The sequence below is a fragment of the Triticum aestivum genome, chromosome 7D (assembly GCF_018294505.1).
Source record: "Triticum aestivum cultivar Chinese Spring chromosome 7D, IWGSC CS RefSeq v2.1, whole genome shotgun sequence".
NCBI classification, from domain to species: domain Eukaryota; kingdom Viridiplantae; phylum Streptophyta; class Magnoliopsida; order Poales; family Poaceae; genus Triticum; species Triticum aestivum.
Window position 1 is genome coordinate 428,877,753 of NC_057814.1, and position 16,425 is coordinate 428,894,177.

The 16,425-nt window shown below is 45.2% G+C and overlaps 3 protein-coding genes across 5 annotated transcripts; all 3 read left to right on the top strand.

Moving 5' to 3' along the window:
- On the top strand, positions 1-6,292 carry LOC123165062 (uncharacterized protein At5g41620). Of its 3 annotated transcripts, none has more exons than XM_044582687.1 (4): positions 1-265; positions 338-1,017; positions 3,767-3,892; positions 4,259-6,292. In XM_044582687.1, exons 2-4 carry the CDS (start codon positions 601-603, stop codon positions 5,948-5,950), a joined length of 2,235 nt encoding a protein of 744 aa, XP_044438622.1. In that variant the 5' UTR covers positions 1-265; positions 338-600; the 3' UTR covers positions 5,951-6,292. The 3 variants fall into 3 exon arrangements, with proteins under 3 accessions (XP_044438622.1, XP_044438623.1, XP_044438624.1); XM_044582688.1 differs by having other exon boundaries at positions 343-1,017; XM_044582689.1 differs by lacking the exons at positions 1-265; positions 338-1,017 and adding an exon at positions 3,181-3,682.
- Positions 6,293-6,641: 349 nt separating this feature from the next.
- Positions 6,642-9,139, top strand: LOC123165063 (uncharacterized). Its single transcript, XM_044582690.1, has one exon. The coding sequence runs from the start codon at positions 6,746-6,748 to the stop codon at positions 8,774-8,776; it is 2,031 nt and encodes a 676-aa protein (XP_044438625.1). The 5' UTR covers positions 6,642-6,745; the 3' UTR covers positions 8,777-9,139.
- Positions 9,140-9,354: 215 nt separating this feature from the next.
- LOC123165065 (uncharacterized) lies at positions 9,355-15,906 on the top strand. The gene is made up of 5 exons (XM_044582691.1): positions 9,355-10,497; positions 12,255-14,143; positions 14,242-14,929; positions 15,026-15,106; positions 15,181-15,906. Exons 2-5 carry the CDS (start codon positions 13,824-13,826, stop codon positions 15,733-15,735), a joined length of 1,644 nt encoding a protein of 547 aa, XP_044438626.1. The 5' UTR covers positions 9,355-10,497; positions 12,255-13,823; the 3' UTR covers positions 15,736-15,906.
- The last annotated feature ends 519 nt before the right edge of the window (positions 15,907-16,425 follow it).

Sequence of the window (16,425 nt, forward strand, 5' to 3'; positions counted from 1 at the left end):
AGCAGCATGCCCGCCGCCTGCTCTCTCTAGTCCTTCACCTCACGCCCGTGCCGTCGGTCGAATAGACCGATCGACCAGACGTTTCGTACGTGCACGCCGAGCTGTACCACAACCCAAGGAATACAAGACTAGCTAGCCAGCCAGGGTCGGCCGTCGGCGAGCAGTCCAGTCGGGCCGGTGAGTTGGGTGGCGAGAGAGGCGTCGGGGTGGTGGGGAAGGCGGAGGCTACGTACGTGCAGCGCTAGCGCCACATGCGGTGTAGTGAGTGAGTGATCAATCATCAATCAATGCGCCGCAAGTAAAAATTTCCTCGCCTCTGACAACCGCCGTTCTCCAGAGCAGGCCACCACTTTTCCCTTCACACCGCGGCAGTAAAAAAGAAAAATACTCCATGCCTCCCGCCCTACTACTCCTGGGATCCTACTGCCGCAAGCACTGTACACAGGGAGACAGCACAAGGAAGGGAAGCTGAGGACGCAGGGCACAATGGCAGCTCCCTAGTCAGAGAGTCCAAGGAAGAGCAAGAAAAAGAAAAAGCAGGCAGGGGAGGGGAAGGGGCCGGGGCACACCTCGCGCCAAGATAGGCAAGCAAGAGCAGCCATGGAGGTAGAGCCACCGGCATCGCTGCTGCAGAAATGCGGCGTCGGCGGAGAGCAGCCGGGCCACGGGACCGCGAATCGGCCGCGGGAGCCGCAGGACTCAGCCGCATCCACCGCCCCGGCGCCGCTGCGGCGGGAGCTGGCGGCGGCGCGGGCGAGACGGAGGGCGGGCCGCGCCACGCCCTCGCCGTCCTGGAAGCTCGAGGCGTCGCCGCCGCGGCCGGAGGAGCCGCCGGCGGACGCGGCGGGGAGGAGGAGCTCGTCGGGGGCGTCCGCGCGGCAGCTGGGCGCCACCCTATGGGAGATCCAGGACGTCGTCAGGGCAGCGGGCGCCGGCCGCCGGATCCGCAGGCGCGCGCGGAGGGGGCCCGCCGCCTCCCCCCGCCGCGACGGCGACGACGACGACGACGTGGATCGGGTGAGAGCTCTACTACCGCCCCGCCTCTCTGCTTTTCCTGGTCAACGTCGGTGACGTCGCTAGTCAGTTGCGGTCTGCTATTTTCACTTGCCGTCTTTTCCTGCTATTCTGCCACAACAACTCCATATACATACTCTACATTGGCATCATGTCATTGTCACCGAATTTTCAGTGGATCAATATGTTAGAATTTGTTCCTCAATGCACATGCCAGTGCGGCGGATAGATTAACTTTTCTGCCACAGCAACATACGTATCATAGGCTGCTGCTTCTTGAGATTTAGCCATTTCGGCGCTACTAGAAAAATCCTAGCCGCAATGTGCCCCTTCCTCGACTATTTTCGAGGCAGAGATCAGGTCCTAAAATGCAGTACCAAGCACGCCGCGTTGTTCGATTCGATTAGCCTTAGCCTCGCTCCGAGATTTCTATTATTTTGTTCTCCACTTTTGTGGTGTTGGACTGTCAAAATGTCAGGAAGACAAGAAGTAATGTGCAATAAATCCGAAATCCACTGCTGTCACAGTATATACTTGTACCTTCCTTTCAATTGAGGGCGAGCTCGTACATATTTTTGGCACATGAATCGGGCATGTTTAGTATTAATGTGGTCCCCTGGCCTTTGTGCATTGGCTGCTTAGTGGTAGAATGTCCTGAAATTTACCACTGAGCAGTTGCTGCAACAGAATGGAATTTGGACTACCCTTCTTCTAGGGGAATTTGGAGTACGCTTTACACATAGAACCTGCAACTAAATACTAGTAGTAACAGTATTAGTTTTAACTGCACTGTCACTCAAACAAGTTATCAACCGTATATGGTAGAGGTTTTCACAACAACAAAGCCTTCAGTCCCAAACAAGTTGGGGTAGGCTAGAGGACCAACTCATGGTTTTGGCACATGAATAGCAAGCTTCCACGCACCCCTGTCCATGACTAGTTCTCTGGTGATACTCCAGTCCTTCAGATCTCTCTTTTACGGACACCTGTCATGTCAAGTTCGGTCTACCCCGACCTCTGACATTATCAGCACACTTCAGCCGTCCGCTATGCACTGGCGCTTCTGGAGGCCTACGCTGAATATGCCGAAACCATCTCAGACGATGTTGGACAAGCTTCTCTTCAATCAGTGCTACCCCAACTCTGTCTCGTATATCATCATTCTGGACTCGGTCCTTCCTTGTGTGGCCACACATCCATCTCAACATGCGCATCTCCGTCACACCTAACTGTTGAACATGTCGCCTTTTAGTCGGCCAACACTCAGCGCCATACAACATTGCGGGTCGAACCGTCGTCCTATAGAACTTGCCTTTTAGCTTTTGTGGCACTCTCTTGTCACAAAGAATGCCAGAAGCTTGGTGCCACTTCATCCATCCGGCTTTGATTCGATGGTTCACATCTTCATCGATATCCCCATCCCTTTGTAGCATTGACCCCAAATATCGAAAGGTGTCCTCTGAGGCACCACCTGCCCATCAAGACTAACCTTCTCCTCCTCCTTGTGCCTAGTAGTATTGAAACAGCACCTCATGTACTCGGTTTTAGTTCCACTAAGTCTAAATCCTTTCGATTCAAAGGTACTGAAACCGCACCTCATGTAGAGGTTTTTTTATTAGGAAATTTTTCTTTAGGATCACCAAAGTTCTTTGTTTGGTTTTGAGAGTATGATCGGTTGATTATTGTAAGGTCAAGCAAAAGCTAAGGAAAAGACATAGAATGTTCAAAGGAAAAACCTCCAGGCGACCATTCACAAATCATGGGCAGGCAAATATTCTAGCAGTCTGCAGTCCTATTTATTAGTTCTTTGAGATGAGCTTTTCGACCTGGCATTTGATTTCTTGCATGGCTGATAACTGTGATGATTGTGATTCTCTTTCTTGATGTTCTCCCAGCAAAATCCCAATTCTAAAGGTGTAAAAATATCTTTGTGTCGTTTGGGATCTTTGCCATAAAATGTTGGCAATTTTGGTTTACTTCTGAGCTTGAAGAATATGCTTTCATCTTTTAATTGTAACCTTAATGTTCCTCACTATGCTCTTATACGAAAATGAACCTGTATTTCATGCTCTTATAAATTTTCTTTCCCTGACAGAAGGGAAAACACCCAGCTTCTGTTAGATAAGCCAAAGTATTACAAGGTATATATGGAGAAATGTGTCACAATAATAGATGGGTAGCATAACTATGTGTCGAAAACAAGCACAGAATGAAAGGGTAACGAGCTTGCAGTCCAAGACTTCTACTGTCTAAAAAGCTTGCGTTCTGCACCATCTTTCTCTCGAAGTCCAAGCTGAGCAAATGCTGTATTGCCATCACACATGCCACACAAAAGGATTTCAGTTTGTCTTGTACTTACAGATCATATTAGATGTATAACTGTTTGGTGCAATGCAGTATTGTAGCATCATGTTCTGTTTTTCTTATAGTGATGTACATGCTCAATAAATAGGATCTTACGATTTTAAGTACATAAGTTTCTGAAGAGATTTTTTTGCTAGCATTGATATGATGCCAATTTTTGAATGATGCCTCCTGAACTTGTTTTAGTTGAAGGGAACAATGCTTTATCTTGGAGGTGCCAAAGCTTAAGTTCTTCTTTTGTTCGAAAAGCCATGCATTTTGAACTCTCTTAATGTAATTCCAATGAAGAGTCATGTTTTCTGCTGTAAGCTTCACAGCTTAGTGCTTTGTTATTTTACAAAGCCACGAGTTCTGAATTCCATAACTTACTTTTTCTGTCGCATTTCAGCCACATATTTCAGGTGGCTGTGGTAGGGATCTTTCAGCACCATTGATGGAACATGAAAAGTTACATGAAGATCGATGCCATTCAAGGCAGTCTCTTTCTCCTGCAAGCTACACTAGCTCAATTGGGGTATGCACACACTTTCCCTCCCTTTACTCATCTCTTGGTAATTTTGGTGTTTTAGTTTTTGTATCATTATGGAATCAAATTTAGCATTTGAATCTGTACATACTGTTATGTTTGTTGCTTATTATGCGTTATTATCTCAAGACTGGAATGCCAATATTATTTCTGTAGTCTGCATCAGCCTTTTCTCTGTGATCATGCATGCTACTGGTAGTGCCATTTTTTAGGAATCTATTTATAATCATATGCTTGTTTTTCTCTGTCGCCAATGAGGCCATGTTATGTTATTGGTTTTAGTATTTTGCAGCTATAAACATTGAAAGAAACATGTTTTTCACAATTGTATTTGTCTGTCCATTCATTAAACAGGCTGCTACCATAAACCTCGTCAGTCCTACTCGGTCATTGAATTTCAGGGATAGATACAGGGATGCAGGTTGCAATCTTAAAACATCAACAGAGCTATTGAAAGTTCTGAATCGTATTTGGAGCTTGGAAGAGCAGCATGCGGTTGACGTGTCAGCAGTTAAGGGGTTGAAATCAGAGTTGCAGAATACACAGGCATGTGTTCAAGAGCTTACGCAAGAGAGGCAGCGATATCACTATGAAATCGAGTCTCTGGCCAGGCAAGTCAGTGAAGACAAAATGGCTCGGAAAAACAAGGAACAAGAGAAGCTTAGAGCAACCCTTTGTTCGCTGCAAGAGGAGCTTGAAGCTGAGAGACATCTGAGGAAACATTCTGAGAATCTCCACAGGAAGCTAGGGAAAGAGTTGTCTGCAATGAAACCGGCATTTCTCAAGGCTGTAAAAGACCTGGAGAAAGAGCAGAAAGCAACTCACCTGTTGGAAGATCTTTGCGACGAGTTTGCGTTAGGAATCAGAAACTACGAAGAGGAAGTGAGGGTGTTGAAGCAAAGGCATGTAAAGGAGTATGAACACAAGACTGATAAGCTGGTGGTCCATATTTCAGAAGCATGGCTCGACGAGCGAATACAGATGCAAAATGCTGATGCCAGGGGAGATTCAGAAGGGAAAACCTCAATAACGGAGAGGTTGAGCGGTGAAATACGGAGTTTCCTTCATGGTAGAAGATCAAGCAACTTCTATGGTGCTAACAAACATACTGGTAACGAAAAGGGAGACGCAAGCTTGTGTCGACAGTCCCTTGAATCTCTGCACTTAAATGGAGCCACTAGTGCTCCTCGGTTAGCTGAAGACGATGAAAATTCTGTTGCTAGCGACTTGCATTGCTTTGAGTTGAACATGCATGGAGATGCTGTGCAGACTCATGACCTTGCAGGAACTCGACGAACAGTCGCGGACTGCATGTATTCACCAATGAGAAGACTGGAGTTTTCCGATGGTGTGTCTGTTGAGGGCTCAAGGATCTCAACCGCAAGGCCTCGTTCAGAAAAAGGCAAGGTGAAGCCAAGCAGCAGCAAAGCACAGCTGCATACTTCGACACCAGAAATCAGCTCTCGCAACTGTGACAAGATCGATCCTATAGATGAGCAGAATGAAACAGTCATGACCCAAGTCTCTCGACGGTTGCACGATGACTTGCTGAAGATCAAATCAGAGGCTCCTCAGCATGCATTTCTAGAGCGAAAACCGCACGATCATCATCCCCGGACGTATCAGTTTCGTGAATGTGCTGCTTCAAGCGATCTACTGCACAATCTGCACAGTCCAGCCCGGCAGCTGAAGAATCATCAACGCGCGTCGTTGGACTACCAAATATCTGAATGTGCTACTGCAGGTGATGTACGCGGTCTGCGCAGCCCATCCTGGCAGCTGAAGAATCAACGTGCGTCGTTAGACTACCAGATATCTGAATGTGCTACCACAGGCGATCCGCACAACCTGCGCAGTCCATCGCGGCAGCTGAAGAATCATCATCGGTCGTCGTTGGACCATGAAATCTCCGAGGCCTCGCCGGCGCGGTCTCTCGGGTCAAAAGACAATACGCTCAAGGCGAAGCTACTGCAAGCGAGGTTAGAGGGGCAGCATGCCCGGATTAGGGCGTCGGGCTATCCCCTGATCAGCACAAGAAGGAAATGACTGGCTGGCACCCTTGGGCTAAGCTTCCATGCTGTGGTTTAATGGGGTTACATTGTAAGATAAGACATCTGACTAGATGTGTTCAGAATTTCATGCGCGGCGGTGTCGGGTCGCGGGCGGGATATGCGGAATTGTAGCTGCATGGGGGAGGAGAGACCCCCTTGAGTAGATTTGCATCCTTGAGTCTCGTCCGGCTATGATTGAATGATTGAATGTACGTAGAGATGGACTTTCGGTAATCACCTGTCGTTGTAATGTTTGTATAGTAGTATTATATGTGCCGATGTAGAAGTAGGAACTTGAACCCCTGTGCTTGAGAAGAAAGCTTGAAACCCCTGAAGATGGCTCGAAGAAAGCTTGAGAGCTGTACTATTGTCCCCGTCTGCTTGAATTTTCAGCGCGGTCTTGCAACGATCGTCTGATTATATAATACCCATGAATGAAAGCATGTGGTCAAGATCGATGGACGTTCACGTTCGTGCTACGTGACCAAACCAAAGAGCCGCGTGGTTGGCTGGATGCAGCAGTACACCAGCCCAAATTGTGTGTTTTTCTTTTTCTTTTTTTGAGGCAACCTCGCAAAGGTTCCCCGCAAAAAAAAGGGAGTTGTTTAGCGTTGTCATACAGGCCTGCCATTTCTGCATCCGCAGGCCCAAGCCCAAAGCAACGCACGGGATAATAAGCAGCGTCTGTCGCTCGTCTGCCCCGAGTTGCCGCACACCTCTTTCCTGAGAAACAGAAAACCCAAATCCCCTCGGCGGCGGAACCCTAGCAGCTCGCCGCCAGCGGCGGGCCATGGCGACCGACGGCGACATCGACATGGCCGACCTCGCCTCCCTCGACGCCCCGGCCTCTTCCGCCGCCGCCGCCGCCCCCTCCGTCCGCTTCCAACCCAACGTCAAGGGCAAGCCCAAGCCCAAGCCCAAGCCGAAGCCGAAGGCCAAGCCGGCGCCCAAGCCCAAGGACAAACCAGAGCCGGAGCCAAAACCGGAGGAGGGTGACCCCCACGCTGTGGCGGCGGCGGCCACGCTGCCGGAGGGCGGCGTGGATGCGATGGAGACCGACACGGACAGGGTGGGCGCCGGCGAGGGCGCGGATGACATGGATGTCGAGGACGAGGACTTTGTGGTGCGGGAGATCGACGTCTACTTCACGCCCAAGCCCTTCGACAAGGACAGCAAGCTGTACATCATGCAGTATCCGCTGAGGCCATGCTGGCGTCCGTACGAGCTCGGTGAGGTGTGCAAGGAGGTGCGCGTGAAGCCAGGGAGCTCAAAGGTTGAGGTGGACTTGGAGGTCGATACGCAGAGCGACAATTACGACCCGGAGGTTTCTGGGTCTCTGAGGCTGACGACGCAGACGCTGTCATCATCGGAGGCGGCCGATGTGTCTGACTATGCCGTTGGGGTTCTCCGAGGCAACATGGTTCATCTGAATCATCTTGATGCGGTGATGCAGCTACGGCCGTCAATGCCGCATCTGATTTCTGGTGCTTCGCGTACTAGGCAGCCTTTGCAACAGGTGGAAACAAATGGTGGTCGTGCTGGTGGCCAGGCTGTTCCACCAGCTAAGGGAAATGAGCGCTCAGATGGTTCCAAGGACTTGCCTAAAGAACCTGAGCCATGGATTTCTCTCACTTACGAACCAGCTGGGAGTGATGTTGCAAGCAAGTACTATGCTGAGATGGTAGCGAGCGAAGGCAGGCCTATAGATTTCACAATGAGCACACAGGATTACGCATTGTCATTGTGTCCTGGAGGGCCGACAGGCAGCAAGAATATTAACAGAAGCCAGGTGATCCGGGAGATGCTTTCACTGCCACTGGAAGAGCGCCTGAAGAAATGGTTTACTGAGGTGTCACAAGTGACTCGATTTGTTGCTCTAATGCATCTTGCTCCAGACTGTTCGGAGGAAGACCTTCTGGAAACTCTTCCAGGGTATGCTGATTTGGTGCGTGGTTTATGGGTCTGCAGAAGTTCTTTGTTGTATGATGATGGACTCGCTTCCAAAAGGGATCAAATTATGCTTGAGTTTACAAAAATGGAATCCATACCTGTGAAGTATGTGGAGAGACTGATCAGAGATGAGCGAACAAGGAACATGATATTGAATCCGCTGGGTAAAAGAAGGGAGAAGCTTCAAGACTACAAGTTTATAGTAGCAGCAGATTCATCCTTCATAAAACATTATTCCCATATAGTCAAGGAGCAAGAAAATGCTTGGTCGGTCCGTGCTGCAACCATGCCTGACCCCCTAGAGAAATGCAGCGCTACTGAACAAAGGAAAACCAAGAACTCAACCAAATCTAACATTCCTGTGAAAGGGCCTGATCCAGTAATGGGTAAGACCAAGGATGGCCTCGTTCAAGGAAGTGAAAACCATGTGCGCTCTGTCTTGGATAGTGTCTTCACTGCCAATAAAGTTCGCAGCTTTCCGGCAGTTGTTAGAGACTTGAGGCACTTGGCAGTAAAATATGCCTCTGACAGGAAAGATGGAGCAAGATTCCAAGCTCTGTCAAATGCTGCACAAACTTGTGTTTCACTTTCTCGTAAAGAGCTTGATGCTTCAATACGTCTTGTTGCTGTTCCTGTCCATGATTTATATGTTCAAAAGTCCGAGGAGAAGGCTAGTGTGCGAAATTGTCTCATTAAGCTCTTCCGTGATAGAGTTCCCAATGGAACATTAAAGAAGCAGGAAATCCTTGATTGTGCTCTGAGTATCTTAAAGAGAAAAATTAGTGAGAAAGAGTACCATCAGGCCGTGTCTGAGATCTGCATCTCAAATGAAGATGGACACTTGGTATTAAAGAATGGTGAAATGCCCTGAATTCAGCCATCAGGCTGTGACTGAGTTCTGCATATCAAATGAAGATGGATACTTGGTATTGAAGAATGGTGAAATGCCCTGAATTCGATATGATGATGAACCTTATAGATGTCCAAAGTGCTTGAAGTTTACTGTAGTCACAGAAGGTGGTAAATAACCATTCTAGCATTGCATGTCGTTCTCTAAAAATAGTTGGGTGTGTTCTTAGCAATAAAGATGGGCATTGGTTGTGTAATTGGTTCATCATATCTGGACCACTTGCTGACAAGGTTCAAAATTCAAATCAACATTTCTAAGCACTATGTTTCTTTATTAAATTGTACCTGTGTTGTAGCTGGTCTGCAGTATTTGTTGTGTTGCTCAGGTGTTGATGTGCTGTGTTGCCATAGCAATGGTTGAAACGTACTCCCTCCTTTCCATAATATAAGACGTTTTTTGACACTGGGGGAGTAAATCTTACATCATGAGTAGGTCAACATGCAGTCTCTTCATATTTTTATCTTTGCTATACAGCTTGCTTGCATCTTCGTGTACAACGTCAATCCCAACCAGAAACATTTGGGTGATACTCAAAATGTATAAAACCATTCACCTCTACTATGGTCCCATGAGCGGCCTCACCACCCGGCAGCGTGCCTATCATCCATGCCTCTGCTTGACCTGCAGGTCCATCTCTCTCTGGATTTGGGTGTTTGGGAGTGGAACAGCAAACCCTGGTGCTTTGGTTTGGTGTTCAAGGAGAGGCAGATCTGAATTTACATTTGTTTTGGTGTGGTGTTCTTTAATTTTGTAGGAATTGCTCCAGCGGAAACACATATCAAATTCCAGGTGTACAACCACATATTGTTGTGGATTTCAGGTTGGATGGATGGTCACATGAAAGAATTGATCTGATTTTGCTATCGTTTGTCTCTGTAGATTTTTGCTCATGCTTGTCTCTGTAGATTTTTGCTCATGCTTGTCTCTGTAGATTTTTGCTCATGCTGGGCTGTGTCTATCTGTAGATTTTTGTTCATGTGTGGAAGCTGGACTGTCTATATGTACAATTTTGTTCATGCAAGAATTTTTTATTTACACTCGTTAGATCATCTTAGTCTCATGTGTAGCTCAATCATTTGCCCAAATTATCGTTCTTCCATCTGGGCAATCTTTAGTTGCAGATCCATGCTTAAAATTTTATTGTGTAGATGCATGTTCGCTTCCCTGTTCTGCTTGAGTCTGTTGCCTCGCTATGAAGCCCTCTGCTGCAGCTTCTCACTTCACCGTCGATGACACTCTGCTCCAACCTGTCTCTGTCCAAGTACTTAAATTATTCAGTTTTGTTACTATATATCTGAGCATATATATTGTAAATACGAATAGTACCATAGACTTTTAAGAAACGGTGTTGCTATCTGTTTGACATTGATATGGGTGTGAGTTGCTTTACAGGTTGTTTTTCTTAAAAACATATTGGTTTACCAAATTGAGTTTTGTTTCATCATGTTTTTATACCATGCCATCAGGATTTTCAGTTGTTCTTCTGCCTTACACACAATATGTCGCAGCCCTTCAGGTTTTTTGGTTGTTCTTCTGCATACCATCTATCTGTGTGTATGTTCCTGACATATTGTTTCCTTTTGTTGTGCAGATGTGCTTACATTTTCTCATGCCTTCCCCTCCTATTTTAGCTCAGTGTGCTTTGGATATAAGCATAGCCGCTACAAAGGTCGGTACCAAGGGTGAGTGCCTCCACGTTTGGAGATGATCTCATAGGGTGTCCATTACTATGCTTCTTTTATTCTTTTGTTTGAATGTTGAACAAGGAAAAGAATAGTATTTCTGTTGCCTTGATAGGCACACCCATTATTTATTTCGTGCAAGTTTTCTTATGTGAGTCTCTCAATATATTCCGTAATATTATGCACTGAGTATCCTGACCATTAATTCCTATTAATAATAGGCTTCTCGATTTTTTTTATTTTAGAAAATGAATAGAGTTAATTACGCCCGCGATACAACAACTTGCACCAATTTAACAGATTCATACACAATCTTGAAAACTCCAGAAAAGTCATACAATAACTCGTTTGTTGTAACAAATGACTACAAATGTGATCCGCACGAGCCACGTGGCGTGCCACGTCCGCCCTGCCCACACGCCCGCGTGCACATTTGTGCAGTAAACCCCCTACAATGCGTAATATTACCAGAGGACGTCCTAGGTTGAGCGTGACGATGTAAATTTTGCAAGACCAACCCCATATTATGACAGATTCGTAAAACGACCTACCAAAGCCACCCCAAAACCCTGCCTTTTTCTTCTCCCACGTCGAACTCTCGGAGGCGATCGACGCGGCGCTGGTTTGGACTCGTTGGCGGCGAGCGAGGCAGCATGTGGCCGGTCATACGGGCCGTGTCGGAGTTCCCGCCGGCGTACGGTATGTCTCGAATCCATCCATCACCTCGCCGCCGCTTTTCTTTTCCCCTTCTTTGCTAGGTTTTCAGTTTGGCTATGATCGAAGATTTTTTGTTACGTTTTAGAGGATTGGGGCTTGGGTTCCTAGGATTTTTAGGTTTGACGTTGGAATTCCTATGCCCAAGCGGTATTGAGAGGGTCGGTTGGTGTGGTTGAGATTAAGGGGAAATTTTCTGATGCATAATGCATAAACGAGAGTGTTGGCAAAGCCTCGACTAGTCGTGATCAGCCGACGAGTTCTGTCCCTCAATACGTGAACGTAAGAAGCTAGACCAATTTGACTGGATCGATCCCGGAGCAACGACGCTAGCTAGTTAGCTTTAAGCTAGCGATCAAGTCGCCGGGGCAGCCGCGTACGAAGACTTGAGAAGCTCACGTACGCAAGACTAATCACGTACTTTATTGATTTTTATATCTGATCGTACAGGTTACAAGGTAGGGGTTCAGCAGTATTTAAAGAATCACAATAAGAATTTTTATGATGCATTATCTACTAAAGACTAAAACGCCTGAATTTATATGAGAAGTCTGATGTAGTTGTGTGCATATGCATGTATGAAAGCACTCTGTTTTCTTTGTTCAAAATGGCATCCTATACAGCCCAGAAATGTACAGGACTGAAATTTGAGTTGAGGAACGCTGAACTTTGTGCCGTATCTGTGTATACGTTGTGCTGAATTTGACAGAACTAGGTGCTTATTTTTCTGAATTTTTTGTCACTGAAACTGGATTGTACTGAATTTGTCTGAAACCTGAAAATGTCTGAATGTACTGAACTTTGATTTTCTGAACACTGAACTTTGTCCACTGTATGTATGTATGCAGCAGCACTGTTAATGGTCTAAATGTATGTTTGTATGCAACAGCAGTGTTAATGGTCTGAACTTTGATTTTCTGAACACTGAACTTTGTCCACTGTCTGTCTATACATTTACTGAACTTGACTGAAGTGTGTATTTATTTATCTTAAGTTATGTTCATCAAATCTGTCTGAGACCTTTTGTTTTGTATATTCTGCAGTTACTTCAGGGGAAAACACTGAGCTATTCTCTGTGGACTTTGAGCACAATGGGTTATTTTGTGGAGATGGGGTGAACAGGTCTTATATTGGCAGTACCCATGATATTTTTGACTTCTGTCAGAGTGACTCATGGTCGCTTGCGAAGATAGGTTACTGCCTGAACTACTTAGGATATAATGTGGAAGACCCTGCACTCTCAGTGTACTGGTGCTTCCCTGGCAAAGATATTGTTGATGGGCTAGTACAAGTAAACACTCCAGAAGTTTGTGCTGCTATGGTCAATGCTAGCAAGGAAACCAAAACACTGTGCTTAATGGTCGATGAAAAAATTCGTCTGAAGAGTATGTGGGGTGATCACATAGTTAATGGTTGCCCTGAGCTTCCTAGGGTGTTAAGCCCAAGGAAAATGTCTAGTTCTGCAAGATCTGGAGAAGGAACATCAAGATGGCAGTCATCTGGCAAGGAGAAGTTGGAACAACATGAAGAAGAGGAGGATGAGGAAAGAGGGGAGGCAGAGCAAACAAATGAAGACGATGAGACAGATCCAGAGTTTTATGGAAGTGATTATGATGTGGAAGATGGTGATGATGACCTTTTCTTGGAAAATGTGGACAAAACAGTGGGTGATCACAATGAAAATGAAGGATATGTTGAAGAAGAGGATGCTTTAGATGATGATGACATAAATCTGTCAGCTGAAGAGCTTAGCAAGCTAAGGTACACATTCAGTGCGTTCAATCCAGAGCTTGACATGGCAAATCCAACATTCAAGGTTGGCATGGTTTTTGGTGATATGAAAGAGCTAAGGAAGGCATTGGATGCATACAGTGTTAGACATAGGGTTAAGATCTGCAAAACTAGAAATGAGTCGGAGAGGCTGAATGCAGAGTGTAGTGATGGTCGTCCATGGCATTTGAAGGCATCAAAGGACAATAGGACTGGCAGCATAGTAGTTAGGCAATACAATGGCACACACAACTGTAAGAAGATCTGGGATTCAAAGTGCCTTACTGTAAAACTTCTGACAGAGAAGTTCATTGAAGAATTCAGGGATAATCAGAAAATGGATTTGGGTACATTTGGTAGGAAAGTCCAGAGAGAGTTTAAATTGCTCCCAAACAAAATGAAGCTAAGCAGGGCAAGGAAAGCTGCACTTGAAATAATTCATGGAGATGAAGTATCCCAGTATAGTAAGTTGTGGAATTTTGGCCAGGAGCTAAGAAGGTCCAATCCAGGTAGTAGATTTATTCTATGTACAACTGAGGTCAAGGAGAAAGATGATGAGGATCCCAAGGACCATTTGTCTTCAATGTATTGCTCTTTTGATGCCTGCAAGAGAGGTTTTCTAAAGGGGTGTAGACCAATCATATTTGTAGATGGGTGCCACTTAAAGAGCAGGTACAAAGGGCAACTTCTCACTGCAGTGGGCATAGACCCAAATGACTGCATTTTCCCTATTGCCATGGGCATGGTCGAGGTGGAATCAACCTTCTCATGGCAGTGGTTTCTGACAACACTGAAGAATGACCTGAATATTGTCAACAGTCAACACTTCCCCATATACTATCATGAGTGACAAGCAAAAGGGACTGATCAAAGCTGTTCAGATTGTTTTTCCAGATTCAGAGCATAGATTTTGTGTTCGGCACTTGTATGAGAACTACGGGAAGTTGTTCAAAGGAGAAACACTGAAGAATCATCTCTGGGCTATAGCAAGATCTACTAATTCAGACAAGTGGAATGAGAACAGAGAGAAACTAAGAGCTGATAGCCAGCAAGCTTACGACTGGTTGGATGGCAAGACCCCAAATCAGTGGGTTAAAGCTTTTTTTAGTGATTTTCCTAAGTGTGACATCCTTCTTAACAACATGTCCGAAGTGTACAACAGGTTAAATTTTTGTCATAACATTTGTGCATTCTTGTTTCATCTCATAAGTTATCTGTAGGTGTCATGTCATAACTTTTGTAAATTGTTGTCAATTGCAGCTACACCCTTGAAGCTAGGGAACTAGCTATCATATCTATGTTGCACTGCATAATGGGGAAGATTACTGTTAGACATGAAACCAAGCAAAGGGAGGCAGTTGAGAAGTGGAGTGGTAGAATTTGTCCCAAGATCAGGAAGAAGATAGAGAAGAATGCAGAATTTTCTGGAAATTGCTACCCAACACATTTTGGTCTAGGGGTGTTTTCAGTACAATCTGGAAATAAGACCTATATTGTTGATATTCCAGCTAGGTGTTGCAGTTGTAATAGGTTTCAATTAAGTGGAATTCCCTGCAATCATACCATTGCATGTTGTAGAGCTGAAAGGATTGATCCGGAAGAACTTGTCCACAAGTGTTATACCATAGAAACATATCTACAAGCTTATGGTTGGAACATCATGCCCATGAGAGACATTTCTGAATGGGAGGATATGAATGGCATTATAGTTCACCCTCCAGTGTTCAAGAAGGTTATGGGCAGGCCACCAAAAAATAGGAAGAAAACACCAGAAGAGAAGAAGAAGAAAGATGGCACTGTGTATCTAAACAAAAAAGGTGTGACAATGCATTGCTCTGTGTGTGGGCAAGCAGATCATAACAGTAAAGGGCATGACACGCATGTTGCAGCTCAACAACAAGCCAATGAACTAGAGGAAGAGGAGTTTGAAGACCCAGCTATTCTACAGGTTTCAATTTGCATCATACATGTTCTTCAGTGTACTATTTCTCCTTTGTTTGTAATTGCAAAGGAATTGTTTTTTATAATATAAAGCAAATTGCAGGATATAATGCCGCATAGAGTGAACCCAAGGTTGGACCCAATCAATTGCAAAGGAAGCATGGTGTACAATATGAGTCATGAGGTATTATTACTCTTTATTTTTTACAATACATGTTGTAAGAGTATATTATCAGTTACTAATGTTGTTTAACACAGGAGAGAGCATATGTAAGCAGCTACATTGCACCTGGCCCATTGCCAGAAGAATCAACCTTTGTAGTCGATGCCAGGGACTCCATTCCTCAGAGAAGGACAACTACAACAGCAACCAACACTGTTAGAGGTGCAGCAAGAGGAAGAGGAGTAGGAAGAGCATCGGAAGAACAAATAGATGAGACAGGCACAAGTTCAAATGCTGGCAGAGGAAATAAGAGACAGAAACAAAATTCAAATGCAACAGGCAGAGGAGGTGGAGGAGGAGGTGCAAGGGGAAGGGAAGGAGGAAGAAGGGGTGCAAGGGGGAGAGGAGGAAGAGAAGGTGCAAGGGGCAGAGGAGGAGGAAATGGAGCTGCCACCTTTCCTGGACAGGGTCTATACAACCTATTTGGCCCTGATGGAGCCACTGCTGCAACAGAAACAACTAATGCATTCATCCCTGACCTGAATGCCAGTGTTGAAGAAATACCACTTTCTCAACATGCACCACATTTCAACCTGAAGAATAGGTCCTTTGTACTAGTTAATAAATTTGTGTGCTCAAGTACTTCATGAATGAACTAGTGATGTAATGACCTTATTACATGTTTGGCTATTTGGCTACTGAACCTTGTAGGCTTGTCACGTTTTGCTATTTGGCTGCTGAACCTTATTACATGTTTCGATATTTGCTCATTTATGTGGATTATACTGAACCTATCTACTCAATTTGCTCATTTGGTCACGTTGAATTTACTGATTCTGCAAACAAAATGTTACTAAAACTACTGAATCTGCTACAATTCCAGTTTATTTTGTACATCAGTTAGCTGGGTTATAACTGGCAATGCATTTCGACAAAATTCCGGTTTGCATTCTGTCAAAATTCCAGTTTGCGTTCTGGAAAACTTGCAACAAAAAGTTATACTGGATTCAGAAAATATCTGCAAATTTTCATTTTCCATTCATAATCAGAGACTAATTCCATTCGTGACATGTTCACAAAGCAAGATACATTCATCAAGCAGATGTACAGGTTCTACCATATGTGGATCAATCACAAGATCACACAAAGCCTCTAGTGAGAAATGCCACTATAGCATACAGAACTGCCCAAGAGCATACAACTGACACTAGTATGATGTCTCTTCTTTCCCTTCTTTTGTTCTGCTCTTGTTGCTTTTTACTAATGACATTCTTGTCTTGCTTCATCCTACAGATTTTCTTCTCTTTAACAATGTATGAATTCCGCAACTACAAGTTGTC

Coding starts and splice junctions, on each gene's coding strand:
- LOC123165063 (XM_044582690.1), top strand. CDS start 6,746: ATGGCGACCGACGGCGACATCGACATGGCCGACCTCGCCTCCCTCGAC.
- LOC123165062 (XM_044582687.1), top strand. CDS start 601: ATGGAGGTAGAGCCACCGGCATCGCTGCTGCAGAAATGCGGCGTCGGC. Junction 1,018..3,766: donor ACGACGACGACGTGGATCGG/GTGAGAGCTCTA, acceptor GTCGCATTTCAG/CCACATATTTCAGGTGGCTG. Junction 3,893..4,258: donor GCTACACTAGCTCAATTGGG/GTATGCACACAC, acceptor TTCATTAAACAG/GCTGCTACCATAAACCTCGT.
- LOC123165065 (XM_044582691.1), top strand. CDS start 13,824: ATGAGTGACAAGCAAAAGGGACTGATCAAAGCTGTTCAGATTGTTTTT. Junction 14,144..14,241: donor ATGTCCGAAGTGTACAACAG/GTTAAATTTTTG, acceptor TGTCAATTGCAG/CTACACCCTTGAAGCTAGGG. Junction 15,107..15,180: donor TGTACAATATGAGTCATGAG/GTATTATTACTC, acceptor TGTTTAACACAG/GAGAGAGCATATGTAAGCAG.